Source organism: Balaenoptera borealis (genome assembly GCF_965194805.1).
Source record: "Balaenoptera borealis genome assembly, chromosome: 13".
Classification (NCBI taxonomy): Eukaryota; Metazoa; Chordata; class Mammalia; order Artiodactyla; family Balaenopteridae; genus Balaenoptera; species Balaenoptera borealis.
Window position 1 is genome coordinate 10,731,108 of NC_138870.1, and position 18,565 is coordinate 10,749,672.

The following is an 18,565-nucleotide window of genomic DNA, read 5'->3' on the forward strand; positions in this document are numbered from 1 at the left end:
GGAAGGAAAGGGTCCCTGTTCGCCAGCCAAACAGCCCTGGAGACCCCTGGCACCCACAGGAGAGTTCAGAGCCATGCCGTGAGCACTGCTGCGAGCCGGACGCAGCGCTGGGTGCTGGGACAGCGGTGACCACGACAGAGGCCCTCTCTGGAACTGACAGTTTAGTGGGACAAACTTCAACCAAATAACTAGATGAATAATTGGCTAATCATGGTGGGTGGCCAAAGGACTGTGTGTGACAGAGGACACCCAACTCTGCCTGGGAGCCAGGGGGGCTTGACGGGCACTGTGAATCCAGCAGGAGACACCTGGGCACATGGGGAGAGGGGGGCACTTCGAGGAGGAGGAGGGTGCCTCTGGGCTGCAGGTCTCGGGCAACCGAGGCTAAAGTGCTAAAATACACACACACACACACGCACACACACCCCAACAACCTGAGGACAGAGAGGGGCACGAGATGAGGGCACAGAGGCAGGCAGGAGCCGCCACTGCAGGGCTTCGGAGTCAGGGAAGGATTCTGGAATTTACCCTAAGAGCACTGATGCAGACTAAGCTGGGGCGTGATATAATCACAGTTACACTGAAAATATCAAAGAGAGACGTAACGTTAGCGAGAGTGTGAGGAAAGGGCAGAGAGGCAGCAAGACAGGGTGAGAGAGCAGGGAGGCGGCTCCGGGGGCAGGTCTGAGGGGCTGATGTGGGCCTGAGTTGGAAGCAGAGCGCAGAGAGGCCAGAAGACAGATCTGGTGGCCAAGAGGTGACAGGTGTCACCGAGCCTCCAAGGGCCCCCAGGCCAGCCCAGCAGAGCACAGACTCGTCCTTCCAGGCTGAAGGGCCCGCACAGCCTGACTGCACTTGCTCTCGATTCCCCTTCCTCCCGTCACAAAAAGTCCACGCGGTCTCCTGGCCGCCTCCTAAAATCTGTGTTCACTCCTGACATTTTTAATTATGTCAGTCCACAGAGGACCCTCCCCACCCAAATCTTACTCATTTTTCAAGGTTCGATGAAAATTCCACCGCCGTCCTCAAACCTTCCCCAACTCCTGCAGGCGACACCGAGTCACCCCTTCGCACTGCGACACACAGCTCGACGCACTGTCATCTGCTTCTATTTCATCCGCTCCAGATGTGTTGTCCCAAATTAACCGAGGGGTCTCAAGGGCAGGGGCAAGATGTGCACTCTTCCAGTACCCTATCCCCCAGGCCCACCCCGGGGCCCACCCAAGGGAGCCCTCGAACCCTGTGAGGCCAGCTGAATGGACAGGACACAAATGACATGACCAGGGCAGGGGAAGACTGATGTCACCACTGTCACCCAGGGTGCTTCTGTGTAGCTTGTGCAAAATGTCAGGGTGAGGAACTGTCTCGAGCCTGGTCTGCAGTCCATTTGTTAAACAGACACAGCCTCAGGCGTGATGTCTTAGCCACCGGTAGCTGGGGAGTGACAGAGCTGGCTTGTTACCACACAGGCAGGTAAGAACTGGAGAAAAGACGGGCTAGATAACCTCATGCAAACTGAGAAGCAGAGCCAGCAGCTACACGGCAACCAGTGGGCGAAACGGCACCTATTTTTAGTCTGTTTTCAGTGGCTCTCACCGCAGCTCTTTAAACACAAGGAGAGCCAATTCCTGAACAACTGTAGTACTTTGACTGGACTCCATTAACGTCGATCTCTTTTACCAGCTACTACAGGACCTGAAATGGGATGATTGAAGATTTCCCTCCTCTAGACACAGGGACAGAAGAAACGCCACACTGGATGAGAGAAGGTGTGATGACAACGGCGCTCACAGCAAATCCGGAAGCGGGAAGATCAGGTTCTGCCCTGCTTCCATCGGGAGGGTAACTGGTTCCACTGAACCAAAGCTGCCCATTCATTACACAGAACTGCTGACTCAATCTAGACTCCAGTTAAACTGAAAATGTGTCAAGAGTCAAATACATTTTTATTCACTCCTAGCTCTAACTACAGTAGCAACTCTAACTCAAAACAAAGAAATACGTCTTTGGCCTTTAGCCACAGCAGACATTAATCTAAGACCTCAGCTGCGTTCAGAGACGAAATGTTTCTAAGAGCCCTCAGCACTGCGTCTCACACCGACTCCAATGGTATCCTTCTATCATTATCCGGAGTGGTATTTCGGCTCAGGACAGAGTAGACTTTTACTTGATGATTCCCCCCAGCTGAAAAAATTTAATGCTTAAAAATTTTATATACAGTCTATTTTTATACATTGCTTCTTCCATAAAATGTGAAGTAAGAATATGACTCTGAAGTCCACAAAGAGGCTGAGAGAGAGCTACCACAAAAAGCACAGGCCTGATCTGAAGTGGGCACCCCCTCTAGCCTCCTGAGGGAATTCCAGAAGACTCAGGAATTATTGCAGACAGGGGCCTGGGCGCACAGTGAGAATAGTGAGAGCTGGGGAGAGTCACGCAAGGGCTCTGTTATTTTCCTCGTCTGTAAATGAAAGGGCTGAGGTCTGTGATTCAATTAGGGTTTTTTGCTGCAGGGCAATCCTGTGCCTCATCACAGGATAGAAATGAGTGCTGTAGAATTAGCAAACTTTTGTGGGTCCCTTTTGCTTTTACTCAGAGTTACAACAGCGAGGAAAGAGAAGAAAATAATAGAACAGCAATCTTTGTTTCTACTAAATGAACCCACTTATTCTCTTTTCTCTATGTTAGCACACGCAAAAAAAGTCCAAATTCGGTGGTTTTTCTTTTTTTCTAATATATTTATTTTCAATCTGGCACCCTTAGAAATATATTGATAATAGACAAAGGCAAGTAAAATAAAGTAATATAATGAATAAAGGCCAAGAAACAAGATTCTTTTTTAGAGAGAACTAGTTTTCTGAAGGTTAACAAGACCAAAAAAGTTGATCAATAAGTCAAGGTTGGCAACTGTTTATATCCATCAACGATGAGGGACAACTTTCCAAAGGGATCCAAGTTCATTCTTTTTGGCTAAGATGAGGCCACAACTCATAGTAAAACCCTTTAATCCCCGGGGGTGAAACAATGCTATGGTTTAATCTGGCTTGGTTATTGGGAGGCTACTGGGAGACTTATTAATGACTAAGCAGGATAATCAATTTACTTTTTTTTTTTTTTAAATAAATTTATTTATTTTTGGCTGCGTTGGGTCTTGGTTTCTGCGCACGGGCATTCTCTAGTTGTGGCGAGCAGGGGCTACTCTTCATTGCGGTGCGCGGGCTTCTCATTGCGGTGGCTTCTCTTGTTGCAGAGCATGGGCTCTAGGCACGCAAGCTTCAGTAGTTGTGGCACACAGGCTCAATAGTTGTGGCGCACGGGCTTAGTTGCTCCGTGGCGTGTGGGATCTTCCCAGACCAGGGCTTTAACCCGTGTCCTCTGCAATGGCAGGTGGATTCCTATCTACTGTGCCATCAGGGAAGTCCCTCAATTTACTTTTAAAGTACAAAAAAAATTATTTCAACTGTTCTCAATTCATAGGGATTCAAGGGCTTGTATCCTCCTATGAGTGGCACTAGGTTTTCTAGAGCTCGTAGCTCCTCATCAAAGTTCAGGATTTAAGCCCTGTTTAATTGTACTAGTGTTTTGTTTTGTTTTTTGGCTGCGCCACGTGGCTTGTGGGATCTTAGTTCCTCGACCAGGGATTGAACCCAGGCCCTCAGCAGTGAGAACTCAGAGTCCTAACCACTGGGCGCCCGGGGAATTCCCTGTACTAGTGTATTTATTAGATCTTAAAATCATGTTGAAATCTGCTTAAATAGATGGAAACATTTTCGTATTGGATACTTTTCCCATAACAGCTATATTTTTGCTCTTCCTGAACGAAGACAACTTGCAAATCATTTATGTCAAAATGTCCTCAAGTTTTCGCTACTCTTGCAGATTAGTTTCATCACTGTTTAATATAACCACTTACAAACTAAACTAAATGAATAAAATAAGTCATATGAAATACAAATGGTATAAACCTACATGCAAGCTAATGTATATTTCAGATATTTATTGAAAACTGAAGAAGTGCTAGGACTTGTGGGGAACACAGAGATGAACAAGACATAGTCCTCGGCTTGCAAAAGAGAATCCAGGAGGGGGGTTAAGCTAACAACTGAAAAAGATACACGACAACGTAAGTTTAAATAAGATTTTAAGATAATAATCAAAGACTCGCATGTGGCATATGGCTATCAAATATTAATCACTTGGTTTAGAATACTGGCTGGGCTTAAAAAGAGGGACAGTTGATCAGTCAGGGGTCAAGATCGCTGGCTGAGTAGGCCCACAGATGTGGCCAATACAGGCCAAGTTCATTGCAGAACCAGGTTCTGAGTTTCAGGACCGGAAGGCTTGGGACCCCGGCCTCACTGATAGTCAGCTGTCCAGGTGGCTTAACAGGACCCCTTTCCCTGGCGGAAGCTGAAGTCTACCAGGCTAGCCTGTCCCAGAGCAGAACCTGCCGTCCCATATGGAAGAATTAAGCCCACTGCGCGCCAGTGCAGCCTCCCCGAACCCGACCCTCTCCCGAAAGGGAGTCTTCATCATTAATGTCCACGTAACTAGGTCCCACAGGTAAGTCTGGGTCTCCTCTTGCTTGAGGAAAAGGGCTTATTAAGATGCTTCCTCTATCAGTTCCTCGGGGAGGTCCTCTTCTTCCCCTTCTCCAGAGTCACTCCTCTCTAGGTCAGGTGGCCCTGAGAAGGTGAATGGAATTCGGGCCACAATTCTTCACTCCATATACTGATATAATGACCATAAAAAAACCATCTGACGTATTTAATACTTTCTTCCTGAATAATCTCAAAGTAACTGAAAGCTCTAAAGTGATGGAGAAAATTACTCCAAGAAACCACTTTGTCTTTCTATTATCACATCCCCACAGGGCCGACAAGCATCTGTAACTGCTGAAAGCATCAGGGGCAGCTTGTAGTGAAACTTGTCTCCAGCGACCCTGTCATTTCCCGTAGCACCTGTGGGACGCTAGCACGCTTTTCCAAGGTCAGTTATTTTCCCCGAAGCAAAATATTTAAGAAACACATGTTGATATGTCCTTCTACCCCACATCCCTGGGACGTCCTCTGAGCAGCTGCTGGACCTTGGCAAAAAACAAAAAAACGAAAGCAAAAAACAAAGCACTGCCGAGAAGTGATGGTCACGCCTTCCCCAGCACTCTCTTCTACCAACTCTACTTCTCTGTCCACTCTGAGGACAGGCTCACTAACCAAGGGAATTTCCAACCGGTCAGAAGCTTTCGGATGGCTGGGAGGCTTTTAATCATCCAGAACCCTCTCTGAGGTGCCCTAAGAAATCTCGCTGCTCAGAAACTCCCCAGCAAGGTCATTCAGTCCTTGAAGCCACCTTCTAAGCTAAGAAGAATACAGGATTCTGGGGTGTGCATGACGAGATGGAGCTGTGAACACACGTATGTGGTTCTCGGAGCTGCCTTGACGGGCTTTCGTTTAGGCCTAGGACCCATTTCCTGTACAAAGTGGGGATGCCAGGGGTTCTGACCAGCACCATCCCACGTATCCCTAGGGCTGATCTCGATGGTCAGAATGAGTCCTCTTCCTTCCTTCCTGCCCAATAAGCACCCCTCCCAGAGCTGCACATGGCTGGAAAGAACCTTCCACATAACAAGGGAGAGCTTCTCGGGAAAGAGGAGAAACTACTTGAGTAACTAAAACTCGCAATGAGCTCATTCCTCCAGAAGTGTCTGCCTGGCCAAGCTGTTGGGTCAGAGCCCCCGTAGAGAAAAGCGTCTCAAACAAGAGCAAGCAGGGATAATCTCTTTCCGTCTGGGTGTACCCTCTTTAAGAAAAACCCTGGTTCCGTCGATAGGATTCCAAGGTAAAGTCCCTCCCAGTGGCTCCAAGAAGCATGACTGCGTTCCTAAACTCAGCAACCGAAGTGAGTGGAACTCTAATAACTGTTGTCAGATTTAACACTGTTACACTCCCAGTAAAAGACCATGCCTACCAAAAGATACAGAACCTAATGCTATAATTCTCCATTACAGAGTTCTGAGAACTACGTTCTGAAACAAGCTGGCTTCCCTTTAGGACAGAATTGCGGCACAGGTGAAACGTGTGCCAACAGACGACCTGAAAGTGACAGGTAACTATGCTTATTCTTTGAAACCAGGAGCAAAAGCCGATGAGAGAGAAATAAAGACACAGAAGTCTTATTTAAACCTTCAGAGAGTTTAAATGTGGTAACAAACCAACAACTGATTCATCCTATTCTCTTACAACTGAAATGTCCATAGTCTAACAATCAATTGCCAGTAACATCAAGCTCACTGGACTCTCCTTGCAACAAAAGACAAAAGGTGCGAAAGTGACAATATCTGTCAATATTTTGTTTTTCTTAGATCAGATTTTTAAAAGTGCTCTTGCCGATCACTGTGGCAGAATCTGCTGGACGCAGCGGCTTTGTGGTAAAGGTTACTGCGCATTGTCAAACTGTATTCCCTGCTCTGGGAGCCAGAGTGAGTGAAAGGGCTTCAGTACTGTCTGCCAAACAGGGAAAGCAAAGGACGAACAGTCTGCTTTGGAATTTGATGAGATGGAACTCCCACACCACCCTCCTTTAGGGCAGATATAAAACAGTTAGCCCTTTCCATGCACTTTATAAAGTCAGCTGGTTGCTTAGCATTTGCAAGTTGAGACTTTTTTTAGTTGTGAAAACAAAACAAAAATACGTAAGTTCGTTTTAAAATTTTCCCTCTAATTATTGGAAGAAATATTCTGCACACATTCTCTTTCTATCTCATTGTACATAATGTCCAGGATGGGTGATCTTATCGCTGGAGTCCACTTCAACCAAAAATGTTTAACAGGGGTTCACACTGAATACTGGACGGGTTCTCTCCTTGGGGGTGGGAACTGAGGACAGGAGCTGAAATGTAGAGCATTCGGTGTTTGTAGATTTATACAGGCACACAGATCTACACGGCACTTCTGGCTAATAAATACCAGATGAAGAGGCGTTTGAGCTAAATCAAAAATACACTGACCAATGGGGAAGAACAACAGTATTCAGGTTAACTAGAATAGTTACGTCAATCAAAAGCTATAAATAAGTCATTTTACACAATGACCTCAAAGTTGCGTCCACCTAGCGTGCTTCGAGCTCGTTGTGGAATCCTGCTTACTCACAGGCTCAAGGAGATTCCGAGTCCTCACAGTTCTACCACAAGCCTTACCTGCAAGCAGGTGAACAGAGCTGAAGCTCCTCTCCAGTTTACCCAGGAGTACGGTGAGAAAGCAGTCTGAGGCCAGAGAGGCCACATCTTGGGAGCTTTGATCGTAAACTACAACCTTCTGACTGCAATCAATGTCGACCTAAAATGCAAACGTGAGGCTGTTAGGGAGGAAGGTGAGGAGAATAATCCCATATACCTCTGCTGCTGAAGCAAATAACTGCTTCCTGTTTTCCTTAATACTCTGAATAAAAATGAGATGTGGTCAATTTACTGGATAAACCAACCATACACATGGTTTAAATGTTTGTAAAAATCAACATTTACGAGGCAAACTTGATGCTATTTCTGGGTAATGTGCTCAAAACTCCTTAGTTTTAAATCCTTAACACGATAACAGGGTAAAAACATGTACAACAAAATAACACGCAAAATAAACATAACGATCCCTGAACTAAAGAAACATTTTAAATGGTTTCTACTCAGTAACAAATCAGCTTTTCGTAAAATTAAAGCATGAACTCATTTTTATTCCTGAACAAAAGAAATAGCCTTACCTACCACAAAGCTGACATCCTGGTATCCTGAGAAAACCTTTCCTTGAAGATCCTTAAATTCTGACCATTACCTTACCTTCCCACAAATAAAAAACACTTGTAATATAATTAGTTTCTACTTTCTTTTCAAGGCACTTGAAAAGAATGATTTCCTTTCAGTACATTTGTAAACAACATAAAACTATGTATTAATGTATTAGTTATTAATAATATACATACAATATTATATATTATTATATAATTGCTAATAATTGAGTATTATAATATACTGTATTAAACATAACTTTTTATTTGTGTTAAATTAATAAAACAATTTTTAGCATTAATAGGGAAACATAGCACTTGATCAAATAAAAACAAGTTAAGCTTTCTGTGTAGTTTAGAAATATTCTGAGGTGTGACAGTGTCTACAATTAGTGAATTATTCTGAGGTGTCATAAGGTATCAAAGTTTAAAAAAAAGCAACCAAAACTTCCTCAAATTACTTTCTCCCCTTAAAAATGAGGCTTCATTTAAAATGATTCCCCATTCAGCATGTCCATTTATTTTAAAAAGGAAAAAAAAAGCAAGCATGTACCTTATGTTTGGCTGAGTGCTGGATGAGCTCTGTAATTAACACTTTGTCCTGTTGCAACCTTCGCTTCATAAGCTTGGAGCAGTTGATATTAATGGCTTCCAAAATGTGGGACGTATTGTATTCCACAAATGGCCGGCTATCAATTAGCAGCACTTTTTCCGTTCCACTTTCCAGCAGAGCCACCAACCTCTCAGTAACAATTTGAGTTCCAATCATCTCATGGGCCATGACAACAATAAGTCCCCTTTTCCCACCTCCTCCTTTAATTTGCCACGATGATGTAATGGTGGTGTGCTCAAAGGCTCAGCCACTCCATTGTACTGAGATGTATGAGGTCAGGCTGGTGGCGACTGGCAAGAGGAGAGTTAAACCCATTTTCAGCAAGAGCCCTCCAAGTGAATGTCTCTTTCTCTTTCCCGTTGATGTGCTCTCGCAGAGGCCTCCTGCCACAAAGCAGCCCCTCACGTTTGATTCATAAAGAGATGACTGGAATAACCATTCCAACAAAAGATGCTTGGGGCAGCCCGTGCATTACATCATTCTTTACCTCTGTTCCCTCGCTCCAACAGCTTTACACGGGGCTGAAAAGCCTACATGGAGAGAGAATGACAGACGGAAAACAAAACACGGGGGTCAAAAAGAGAAAGAGCATCGGATTAGAGGGAGTGTATGATTCATAATATTTACCCCATTAATCTAATTCCATACTTGATGCACTGTTTCATGTGAACAAACAAACAAAAAGGACAAGTAGGTATGGCTTCAGAAAACGTACTAATGATAATTCGCTTTCACCGCAAAATATAAAAACTCAAAGATGACAAAACAAGACATAGTCGTGAATTATATATTATCACCTGGGGGCCCAGAACTACTTGACTTACAGTATGAAATTAAAAGAGCTGTAAAAAGCCAGTGCAAGTATTTTTATTCCGGATGGGTTTCCTCCATTTTATTTGCTTATTTCTTGAAAATAGCACAAAAAAACCACCACCTAACATCAGGTTAGCAATCTGACGTTATCAGGACATAAAAATCTTTCCTGATGGCTTGAGAATTACTATGATAAATGGAGTGTGTGTGCTGTGAGCATTCCTTGAAACTACCCTCAGGAAGAAGAGGCAGGAAAACGGGAGGTTCTGTCAATTTCGGCTGCCTTTTAAGGAAGAGGAGGGGCGATGACTGATGCGCTTGTCACACCAAGTGCTGAACCGGCTGCTGGGGGCCTGTAAGGCATCCACTCTGCCCCAGGCAGACTCACAGCTAAGATCCTGGCCGGTCCTCCGCTTCCAGGTCTCTCTTTCTTGTGCCTCATTTTTAAGAGACTCACTGATTCCCCGCCTCAGAAAATCTCACACCTTAACCTTGGACTCTAGGTCAGCAACCCAGGCACACGAGAGCCCTTAATACTGGACCTGATGCTTCCTTATTCTTGCCAAACTCCTAAGATAGACCATTTCCTAGTTAACACTAGTTGGAGTTTTGTGCCCATAGCTTAAGCCCCGCGCCCTGACCTCCAATATTCTCACGTTCCTATCTCCCCGGTCCATCTCTGCTTGTAGGAAATGCCCTACTACATAAAACTAGATGTCCACTGTTGGCATTCGACTTCTAGAGGTTAAACTACTTGATGGCAGACGTTTTTGTATTGTATTTCTTACTTCCACAGTGTTTTGCACATAAGATATTCAATTTACACTGTTACAAGTTAGTAAAATCCTCCTTGCTCCAAAAATGACTTGATACTGAATTATTCATATCTGATTAACTGATTCTGGATGAGGATGATAGACCCCCTCAAACATCATTGGGTCCTGTTTCCTAATTTCAGACTTACAAATTAGAAGCTGAAGCATGGAGAAGTAGGAGCAGGCAGGACAGAGAGAGGAGTGGCCTTGCCCTTTACTTGTTATGTAGCTTCGGACAAATCATATTAACCTCTCTGAACCGCACTTCCCTCATCTCTAAAATGTACATATAATATTGGCCTTGTCTCCTCACAAAGTTTGTTTTGAGGATGAAATTATGTCAGTTATCTAAAGAGAGTAAGCCAGAAAGCAACTAGTCATCACACAGAGAAAGGAGGAAAAATGCTGTAAAGATGCCAGTGGTGAACAGAGCTGCCTTGCATCTGGAATCTGAAAGGCATCCCTCAGCAGATAAAGACGGGGCAATCCCATCCTGCTACAGGCCGGCTTCAGCCGGGCTGCGCCGCTTCTCACGGAGCCGGACATCCACGGAGTTAGAAGGCACCTGAGAAGCCAGCTCGTCTACCCTCACATCTCACAAATCAGCTCCACATAATACATTATTTGTCCATTTCGTATCTTCAGGATACGAAGGTATTATTTTTAGTACAGCTTAATGGCAATGAAGCACAAAAGTCATCTCTACCTTCGACTGAAGAAACCAGAGCAGAGAATCTGTCCTACTCAATCAACCAATGCACGTTCGCATAGCACCTACCCAGGGTATTTCTGACTCAAGTCCTGACTGCCCGGTGACCCAGTTCACGGCCACGCAAGGTCCCGGGCTCAGACGGCCTGACTCCCTCACCGGGGCTCCCACTCCCGGGTTACCCTGTTTTCCTAAGAACCTGTCCCCATAATGAAGCTGCACTGAGACAGAGTGACGTGACTTGCCCACGCGGGAGCCCGGGCAGCGCGGAAAGTGGAAACCCGAGAACGGGAGCAAGTGGGTGCCAACAATGGCCTGAGTCTCTGGGCCCCATTGGCTCCTCTCAGTGGTGCAAACCGGGCAGGACAAAGCAGTTATCTGGGTTAGCAGATCGAGGGACAAAGGGAGGGAGAAGACGGCAAACGTGCAAACGCTGAGTGAGAAAGTTCTCATCTTTGCTTCCCTCCAGCCAACTCTCAGAAGCCCAGATCCCTGAAACCCAAGGCAGGCTGTGGCCAACAGGTCCACCGGGAAGAAAATGGTCATTCCTCCCCAGAGAACCAGAGTCAGTCGTTCCGGATAGAAAAAGACCCTTTCCCTGACCAAGAAGAGGTCTGGTCAAAGTGACCCTGACATGAGGATGTAGCTGAAACAAAACAGTGAAGGTGAACTGAGGATAAAGTTACGCCTTTCACATTGTCCTGCGGCCAGCTGGAGCCCTCTGACAGTACCTTCATGCAGCACCTTCACGTCTGATGTTCTGAGGTCCCAGGTGACTATGGAGGAGGCCGAGGCTGCCAAGGGGCTGTGGAAGGTGAGGTAACAACAGCCTTAAACCTCGTTCACTTGCAGCTACAGAATTCTGGGGAAGACCTCATCCTAAGCTACAACTCTAATTTAGAAATTTCTCTCCATTCATTGTTCTTTCCGAAGAAGGTCAACACGCTGAGATCAGGGACACATCTGTGATAGTTTTGTTCTCGGAATCTTTTGCATCAAGTAGGATTTAAGAGATGACAGGAGAATATTTGATAGTTGGCAGCCCCAACAAGCTCATTTTACCCCAAAATCTCTTCAAGAAGTCAGAAGGCATACGAATTTTTAGATGGAACAGGGGGGCCCAAGTGCATATAGCAAAGCCCAGGGCAGGCCAGCTTTGCTATTTACCTATTTTCTTAGACAATTTAAAAAGTTTTAACTAATTTCTTTCTATTTTTAATAAGAGTATAGTCACATGGCTCAAAAAAAAATTAAAAAAAGAAAACTGTATACACACTATGAATACGTATACTTTATCCATCCAATGTTTGTCCACTATATTTCAATAAAGCTGTTAAAATTGCCATTATATTGAAAGTCCAACAAATACATTTAATTGAAAAAAATGAGCACATTGAAAATCCTTCTCCCGCCCTTGTCCTCCGTCTGCCCAGGTCCTCCCTGGCCCTCTAACTGGTAAACACTGTTAATAGTTTCTTCTGATTTCTTCCAAAGATTTTTTTAAATGAAAATAGAATAAAACACTATATATTCTTTTCCTTTTCCTTCTCTGTTCAACTGGATACACAGTACTGTTACACATCCTGCTTTTTCTTTCACTTAAAATACTCCAATTTGATTTTTTCCAAATCTAATTAGAATGTGATACAACCTATATATCCATGGGTCTCCCATACATGCACTTTTGGAAATCTAAATAAAACATGTAGAAATACTTAACCTTAAAAGACAACTCCCAACCATAGTTCAAAAAGAGTCATGCACCACAATGTTCACTGCAGCTCTATTTACAATAGCCAGGACATGGAAGCAACCTAAGTGTCCATCGACAGATGAATGGATAAAGAAGATATGGCATATACAACCATAAAGAGAAACGAAATTGAGTTACCTGTAGTGAGGTGGATGGACCTAGAGTCTGTCATACAGAGTGAAGTAAGTCAGAAAGAGAAAAACAAATACCGTATGCTAACACATATATACAGAATCTAAAAAAAAAAAAAAAAAAAAAAAAAAAGGTTATGAAGAACCTAGGGGCTGGACAGGAATAAAGACGCAGATGTAGAGAATGGACTTGAGGACACGGGGAGGGGGAAGGGTAAGCTGGGACGAAGTGAGAGAGTAGCACTGACATATATACACTACCAAATGTAAAATAGATAGCTAGTGGGAAGCAGCCGCATAGCACAGGGAGATCAGCTCGGTGCTTTGTGGCCACCTAGAGGGGTGGGATAGGGTGGGTGGGAGGGAGGGAGATGCAAGAGGGAAGAGATATCGGATATATGTATATGTATAGCTGATTCACTTTGTTATAAAGCAGAAACTAACACACCACTGTAAAGCAATTATACTCCAATAAAGATGTTAAAAAAAAAAAAAAAAAAGACAGCTCCCCCTTTCCTCTAGTATTACACCCAATCGGCCGTTTACCTGAGGACCAAAAGGTTGAGGAGTAATTCACGACAATGTGCTCGAAGGGTCAGCAAGCTGCTTTATGGCATCCTAATGGGAGAGTATCCTCTGGAGCTACTCTGACTCAAGAGAAATTTAAAATGTGACACTCATGTTCAAGGAAGCACGAAATTTATCTCTTAAAGGACAACCTGCTGCAACCTGGGCTGTTCCCACCCAAAGAGAGGGCGGCACCACAAGTTCCCTGTATGGAGGCCAAGGGGCCACTGAAAGGTCAAGGCCTTCAGCCGTGTCACTCTACTGCCACTCTGTCCCTGCAGACCTCACGGGCGCTGTTCAAGGTCTCCCACCTGGGCCGCCCTCCGGGCTGCCTGGCGATCGTGCTGAGGGAGCCCTGGACCACAACGCTACCCAGGAGATGGGGCTGGGGCAGCAGAGACTCTCTTCTCAAGAGAAGGGTGATGGGACGTCCCAGTCCACCATCGAGGCAACCTAGGAGGCAGCCGGCCCTCAGAAGACGGCGACATAACCCTTCTATATACATACAAGAGAGTCTTCTATTTAAAAAAAAAAAAAATAAGGGAGGGAGATGCAAGAGGGAAGAGATATGGGGACATATGTATATGTATAACTGATTCACTTTGTTATAAAGCAGAAATTAACACACCATTGTAAAGCAATTATTCTCTAATAAAGATGTAAAAAAAAAATAAAAAATAAAATAAAATAAAATTAAATTAAAAAAAAGGTCAGTATTTATCGTACCGAAGACTAGTAACCTTAACCAGGTCCACTAAACAAATATTTACGAAGTATCCTAGTTTCAGAAATAAAGGATTTAAAAGACTTTATTTATGAAGAGATGGAGAGAGGCAGAGGCAATATATGAGTATAACAAAATACACACATCAGGGAACAATGTGGGCAGATCCCCTAAAGAAGGGCCAATTGTGGTATATTTTACATTTCAGCAAACAATTTACGTTTCCTATTTTATAACATTTAATATTGACATAAACTGTGTAAGAACCTCCCACCCTAACATACAATATTTGAAGTTTTTCTGTGTAACTTACGTTTGAGATTCCATTCGGTTACCTATGGAAATGCATCGATGACTTTATAATGGAAATTAGGAGAGTGTTACTTGTTCAAACTCACTCTACATCCAACTTCGCAAGAGAATCAATGGACTAAAGAGTACCACTGAATTAGTTATGTCAGAGAACTGTTAAGTCTAAGGCTATTTTGATGATCAACTTAATTAAAGGAACGAAATAAAGCTCAACTGGCTAAGAACCAGTATTTGCCATTAGAGTAATTAGCTGAGAGGAAAAGTGTTTTGTTTTGATTGCAGCCTTTACTTGACTTGTAGCCTTTAAAGCTAGTGTCCAACCAGCAAATTTTTTAAAGATTGAGGTAGTTTTTAAACGACTGGTAAGCGTCTCCCTCCTCTTCTCAGATGAGGCGTTATTCTTTTCGACTTCCCAGATACGATCCTGTCTTCTCGGCCGGTCACACTGCACTGGGTCTATTCCACCAGGAAGGAGGTGAGGCCCTTTCTCGCACACGATTCTCCCTCTGGGGCTGTCGCTGGCACAGCTACCCCGGTGCCCACATCAGGGCCCACGGGCTGCCCCCCATCCCACCCTCCAGTTCCATTTTAAAACCTTCCTTTTTCAAAGGAATTCTCAGGAGAGGGGAAAGGACCCCAAAGCTGTGTCTGCTTTGTTAAGTCAGGACAGTGACCGAGCCTTGTTTGGTTGGGCTTCAGCTCAAGCTCAGATTCTCAGAGAATTTATGGAAAGGTTATAATCAGGTGAGAAGTTTAAGACTGGCTTGTAGTTTAGCTATTAAACTACAAGCCAGTCTTAAATTTTTTTTCCTCCAATAAAGCTGAAGAAATAGGCAACAGGATACACCAAACAGGCTTTCAGCAGAGCTTTACACACAGACTGTTAATAAGAGAAAAACTGAACAAATCAAAAGGGAAAAAAGAAGGCCATGATGTCCGGAAGCAAGAGCATCTTGGACTCTGACCATTTTAATTCCACACTGATTAAAGCTACTCTGCCTCACACGCTGCGGGTTAACCCCGACAGAAATTCTGAGGTCTGGTATTTGGTAAAATATATGCCATAAAGAAACAAAAACAAACCCAAAAAACCATCCTCACCAAAGCCAAGAAGGCAATACGAGCTTAATGCATTTTTCAGTCACCTATTCCTGCCCTGGCCATATTTTCTTACCCCAGCATAGAGGACGCAACCCGACTAGTGGTGGCGATAATGGGATAGAGGTTGCTTGAATCACTGTCTAGACAGAGCTAGGCATGGAGACAACATTTGTCAGCACTGGAAAAATCCAACAACTGCCTCTCAGCAACTCGCAGCACTGTAGGAAGAGCCCGCTCTTATCAGAGGCTCAGGTTGTTTACACGCATCTCAAGGATCCACAGACAAAGGCTGCAAGAGTAGCCATCCCTCAGAGACTCAATACAAGGCCTCTGCTTCCGACACACACCAGCCCAGGCAGAATCCAGATCTGTGAGACGCCTTCCCCAAGTTTCTGCTGAAGAAGCGCACTGCACTCTTGGAACCGGCTCAACGGAAGCCTCCTGTTTATGGTCACCTGCTCTACCAGCTTCCCCCTCCCTGTCCCACCTGAGCTCCCCGCCCCACTCCACCCCCTCCCCCCTCCACCCCCTCCCCCCTCCTCCCCTCCTCTTTCCTGCCTCCACACCAGTTATCCATCCCCGACACACTCCTGCCCCAGGGCTCCCTCACTTACCCTTCTGCATTTAATGCTTCCTCCTGGCACCCTGCCTGAAAACGACGGACTCTACCCCCCAGAAGCAGTAGTCTTGAGGGGGTGGGAATGAAGGACCCCTGGATAGAGTAGCTGGCAAGAGGAACGTGGCCAGAGGCTGGTTTAATCTGAGAGCTGAGGAGAACCCGTTGTGGAAGGATATTTGCAATAAAGCTGGGCTGGAGGCAGGGGAGGAGAGATTCAGAATGTTAGACGGGGAATAATTAGTACATCCTGGTTTTCCTGAGCATCTGTCAGGCCTACTGCAACTCATTCAGTCAACTAACAAATGGTTATTGGGCACCTAATAAGTGCCAGGCACTGCTGTGGAAATGCACCAAAAATGAGCGAGGCAAAAGCTCTTGTCCTCCTGGAATTTCTAACTGAATGACGAGAGATGCATAATAAACAGCAACAACAACAAAACGTGTCGTATGAGAGATGGTGATCAGTGCTACGGAGAAAAAATGAAGCAGGGAAGGAAGAAGGATAATGGAGGTGGAGGGGTTAAAGTTTTAAACAGAGTAGTCCGAGAAGTCCTTGCTCTGATGGTTAAGTAAAGACCATGAGGGAGGTGGAAGATGGCTACGTGGACGCCTGGGAGACTAGTTCTCTATGTCAGGGCTTGAGGTCAGTGAATATGTTGACCAAGGTAATGCTGAATTGGACAAATGCCAGGAAAAGATGTGGCAGGTGTTCAGTCTTCCTTCAGAACTGTGGTTATATCTTTTGGAAATGAAGCATTTTTAGTCACTTGAACTTTTAACTTAAGCGTAAAATACACACACACACACAAGAAAGTTTAGTATAGTTTCTTCCTTAAAACTACAAAGGAAGAAGCTGTGGTTCCTATGTTAGTGCATTACTTGGCAAAGAAATAAAAAGAAACACTGTAACAAGAAAGATTACTATTAATGCTAATTTAATACAATTCTTCCAACTCCACAAATGTGTAGTACCTAATAACAGAATCTTGGCTTTATAACATAGAATGTAGGAAAACATCAAAGACATGTTGAACAAGATGCATGCTTGAATAGAGCTATACAACAAGGAAATCATTTAAAGGAGGTTTACATTAAAATAAAGAAGAATGCTTTCAAGGAGCTCTCCTTGTCAGAAGGTGTATCGAATCCTTACCACAAGGCCTTTGTAAGAGAGGTTACTGTACTCAGGGGGTAGGTGATCCTAATATAAACTTATCATCTCTATCCATGCACCACAGTTAGCCCACCTACCCCCAAACAGCAAAATTCCACTATATAACAGGTGTACTTTCCTGACAAAGAGCTAAATTACTAAAGATATTACGACCAAAGTAAACACGACTAACAATGAAAGATGATCATGATATATAAAGAGAGTAAAATCAAAGTACAGAACAGTAGGTAAAGCAGAACCTCAAACACCTACATATATACAAACACACAAACATATATATTCAAAAATGTCATAATAGTTTTGCTTGGGTAAAGGTTAATATTTATTACATTCTTTTCTTTCCCATAGTCTTGGAAAGTGCAGAACAAAATTAGAGAAAGGGCACGACATCCACGCAGACCCGGGTCCGGGTGGCTCTAGTCCTCCTCAACAGCGCTGTCAAGAAAAGTGCGGGCTGGGAATTCCCTGGCAGTTCAGCGGTTAGGACTCGGCGCTTTCACTGCCTTGGGCCCAGGTTCGATCCCTGGTCAGGGAACTAAGATCCCGCAAGCCGCGTGGCACGGCCAAAAAAAAAAAAAAAAAATGTATAAACACACACACACACACAAACAACAACGACAAAAAAGTGTGGGTTTGGGCAAAGCAAGAAGATCAACAAACACAGTATAGGGAAGCTGATGTTTACCCTCAAGGTAAAAAGCTGAATCTCTACTTCACAAAAGGACTTACAAAGGATTATTTGAATAACAATAATTTGTTTGGGGGGGGTGAGAAAAATTAAATTTTAAATTACACACTTGTGACTATAAACCTGGACTTTTAAAAAGGGTCAGCTGAGGTGTAACTCTTTTAATACAGAAGGGTTTTTTTTCCGTATACGAAGGACTCGCAGCTAGCTTTCTAATATATTCCCTAACGCTCTTAAAATGTATTTCAATTTATAAAGTTTCCAAAACAAACCTACCTAAAGCATCGCAAATGAAACACAGAGTGACCTTTACTCCTCTCACTGGAAAAGCACAAATTCTTTTAACAAAGTCGCTAAGCGGGCCCGTCACTGTCCTCAGCTCCTAAATAGACGCACACAAGACTTGAACAGATTCCAGGCGTGGCCTTCAAGCCTGGACCACACCTGCTTCCAAGGCCCTGAGGCTAAAAATAACCCTGGGGCCTCAAAAATGGGACACCAGCCAGGCCAGGGGTAGCTGCCGGCCCCCTGCTCAGCTCCAGTGACCGCGAAAGCGGGAGCTACGAAGCTCGAAGCTCAACAATCACAAAATCCTCCACCACTGGCTCCTCCTGTCTGTCTCTCTGTGCCAACCACCTCCATCCCAGGCCAGCTCAGTTTCTTTTCCCCTTGATGCCAAAACCAAACCAACCCTAGGAACTTAGAAACAAGTGAGGTTTTATGGTGTATTGTTTAAAAAAAACAAAACAAAACAAAACAAAAAAACTGTGGAC

General features: G+C 44.3%; 1 protein-coding gene across 11 annotated transcripts in view; it reads right to left on the reverse strand.

Moving 5' to 3' along the window:
* Positions 1 to 18,565, reverse strand: part of DUSP16 (dual specificity phosphatase 16) — a 126,230-nt gene that overhangs the window by 79,633 nt on the left and 28,032 nt on the right. For all 11 annotated transcript variants that reach the window (XR_014232980.1, XR_014232981.1, XM_082348833.1 and 8 more), the window contains 2 exons: positions 8,327 to 8,916; positions 7,196 to 7,334 (listed from right to left, as the gene is read on the reverse strand). Coding sequence is in view for 9 of the 11 variants with exons in the window: in XM_082348833.1 (XP_082204959.1) it covers positions 7,196 to 7,334; positions 8,327 to 8,554 (367 nt within the window). In the remaining 2 variants the exon portion in view is untranslated. The remainder of the gene's footprint in view (positions 1 to 7,195; positions 7,335 to 8,326; positions 8,917 to 18,565) is intronic.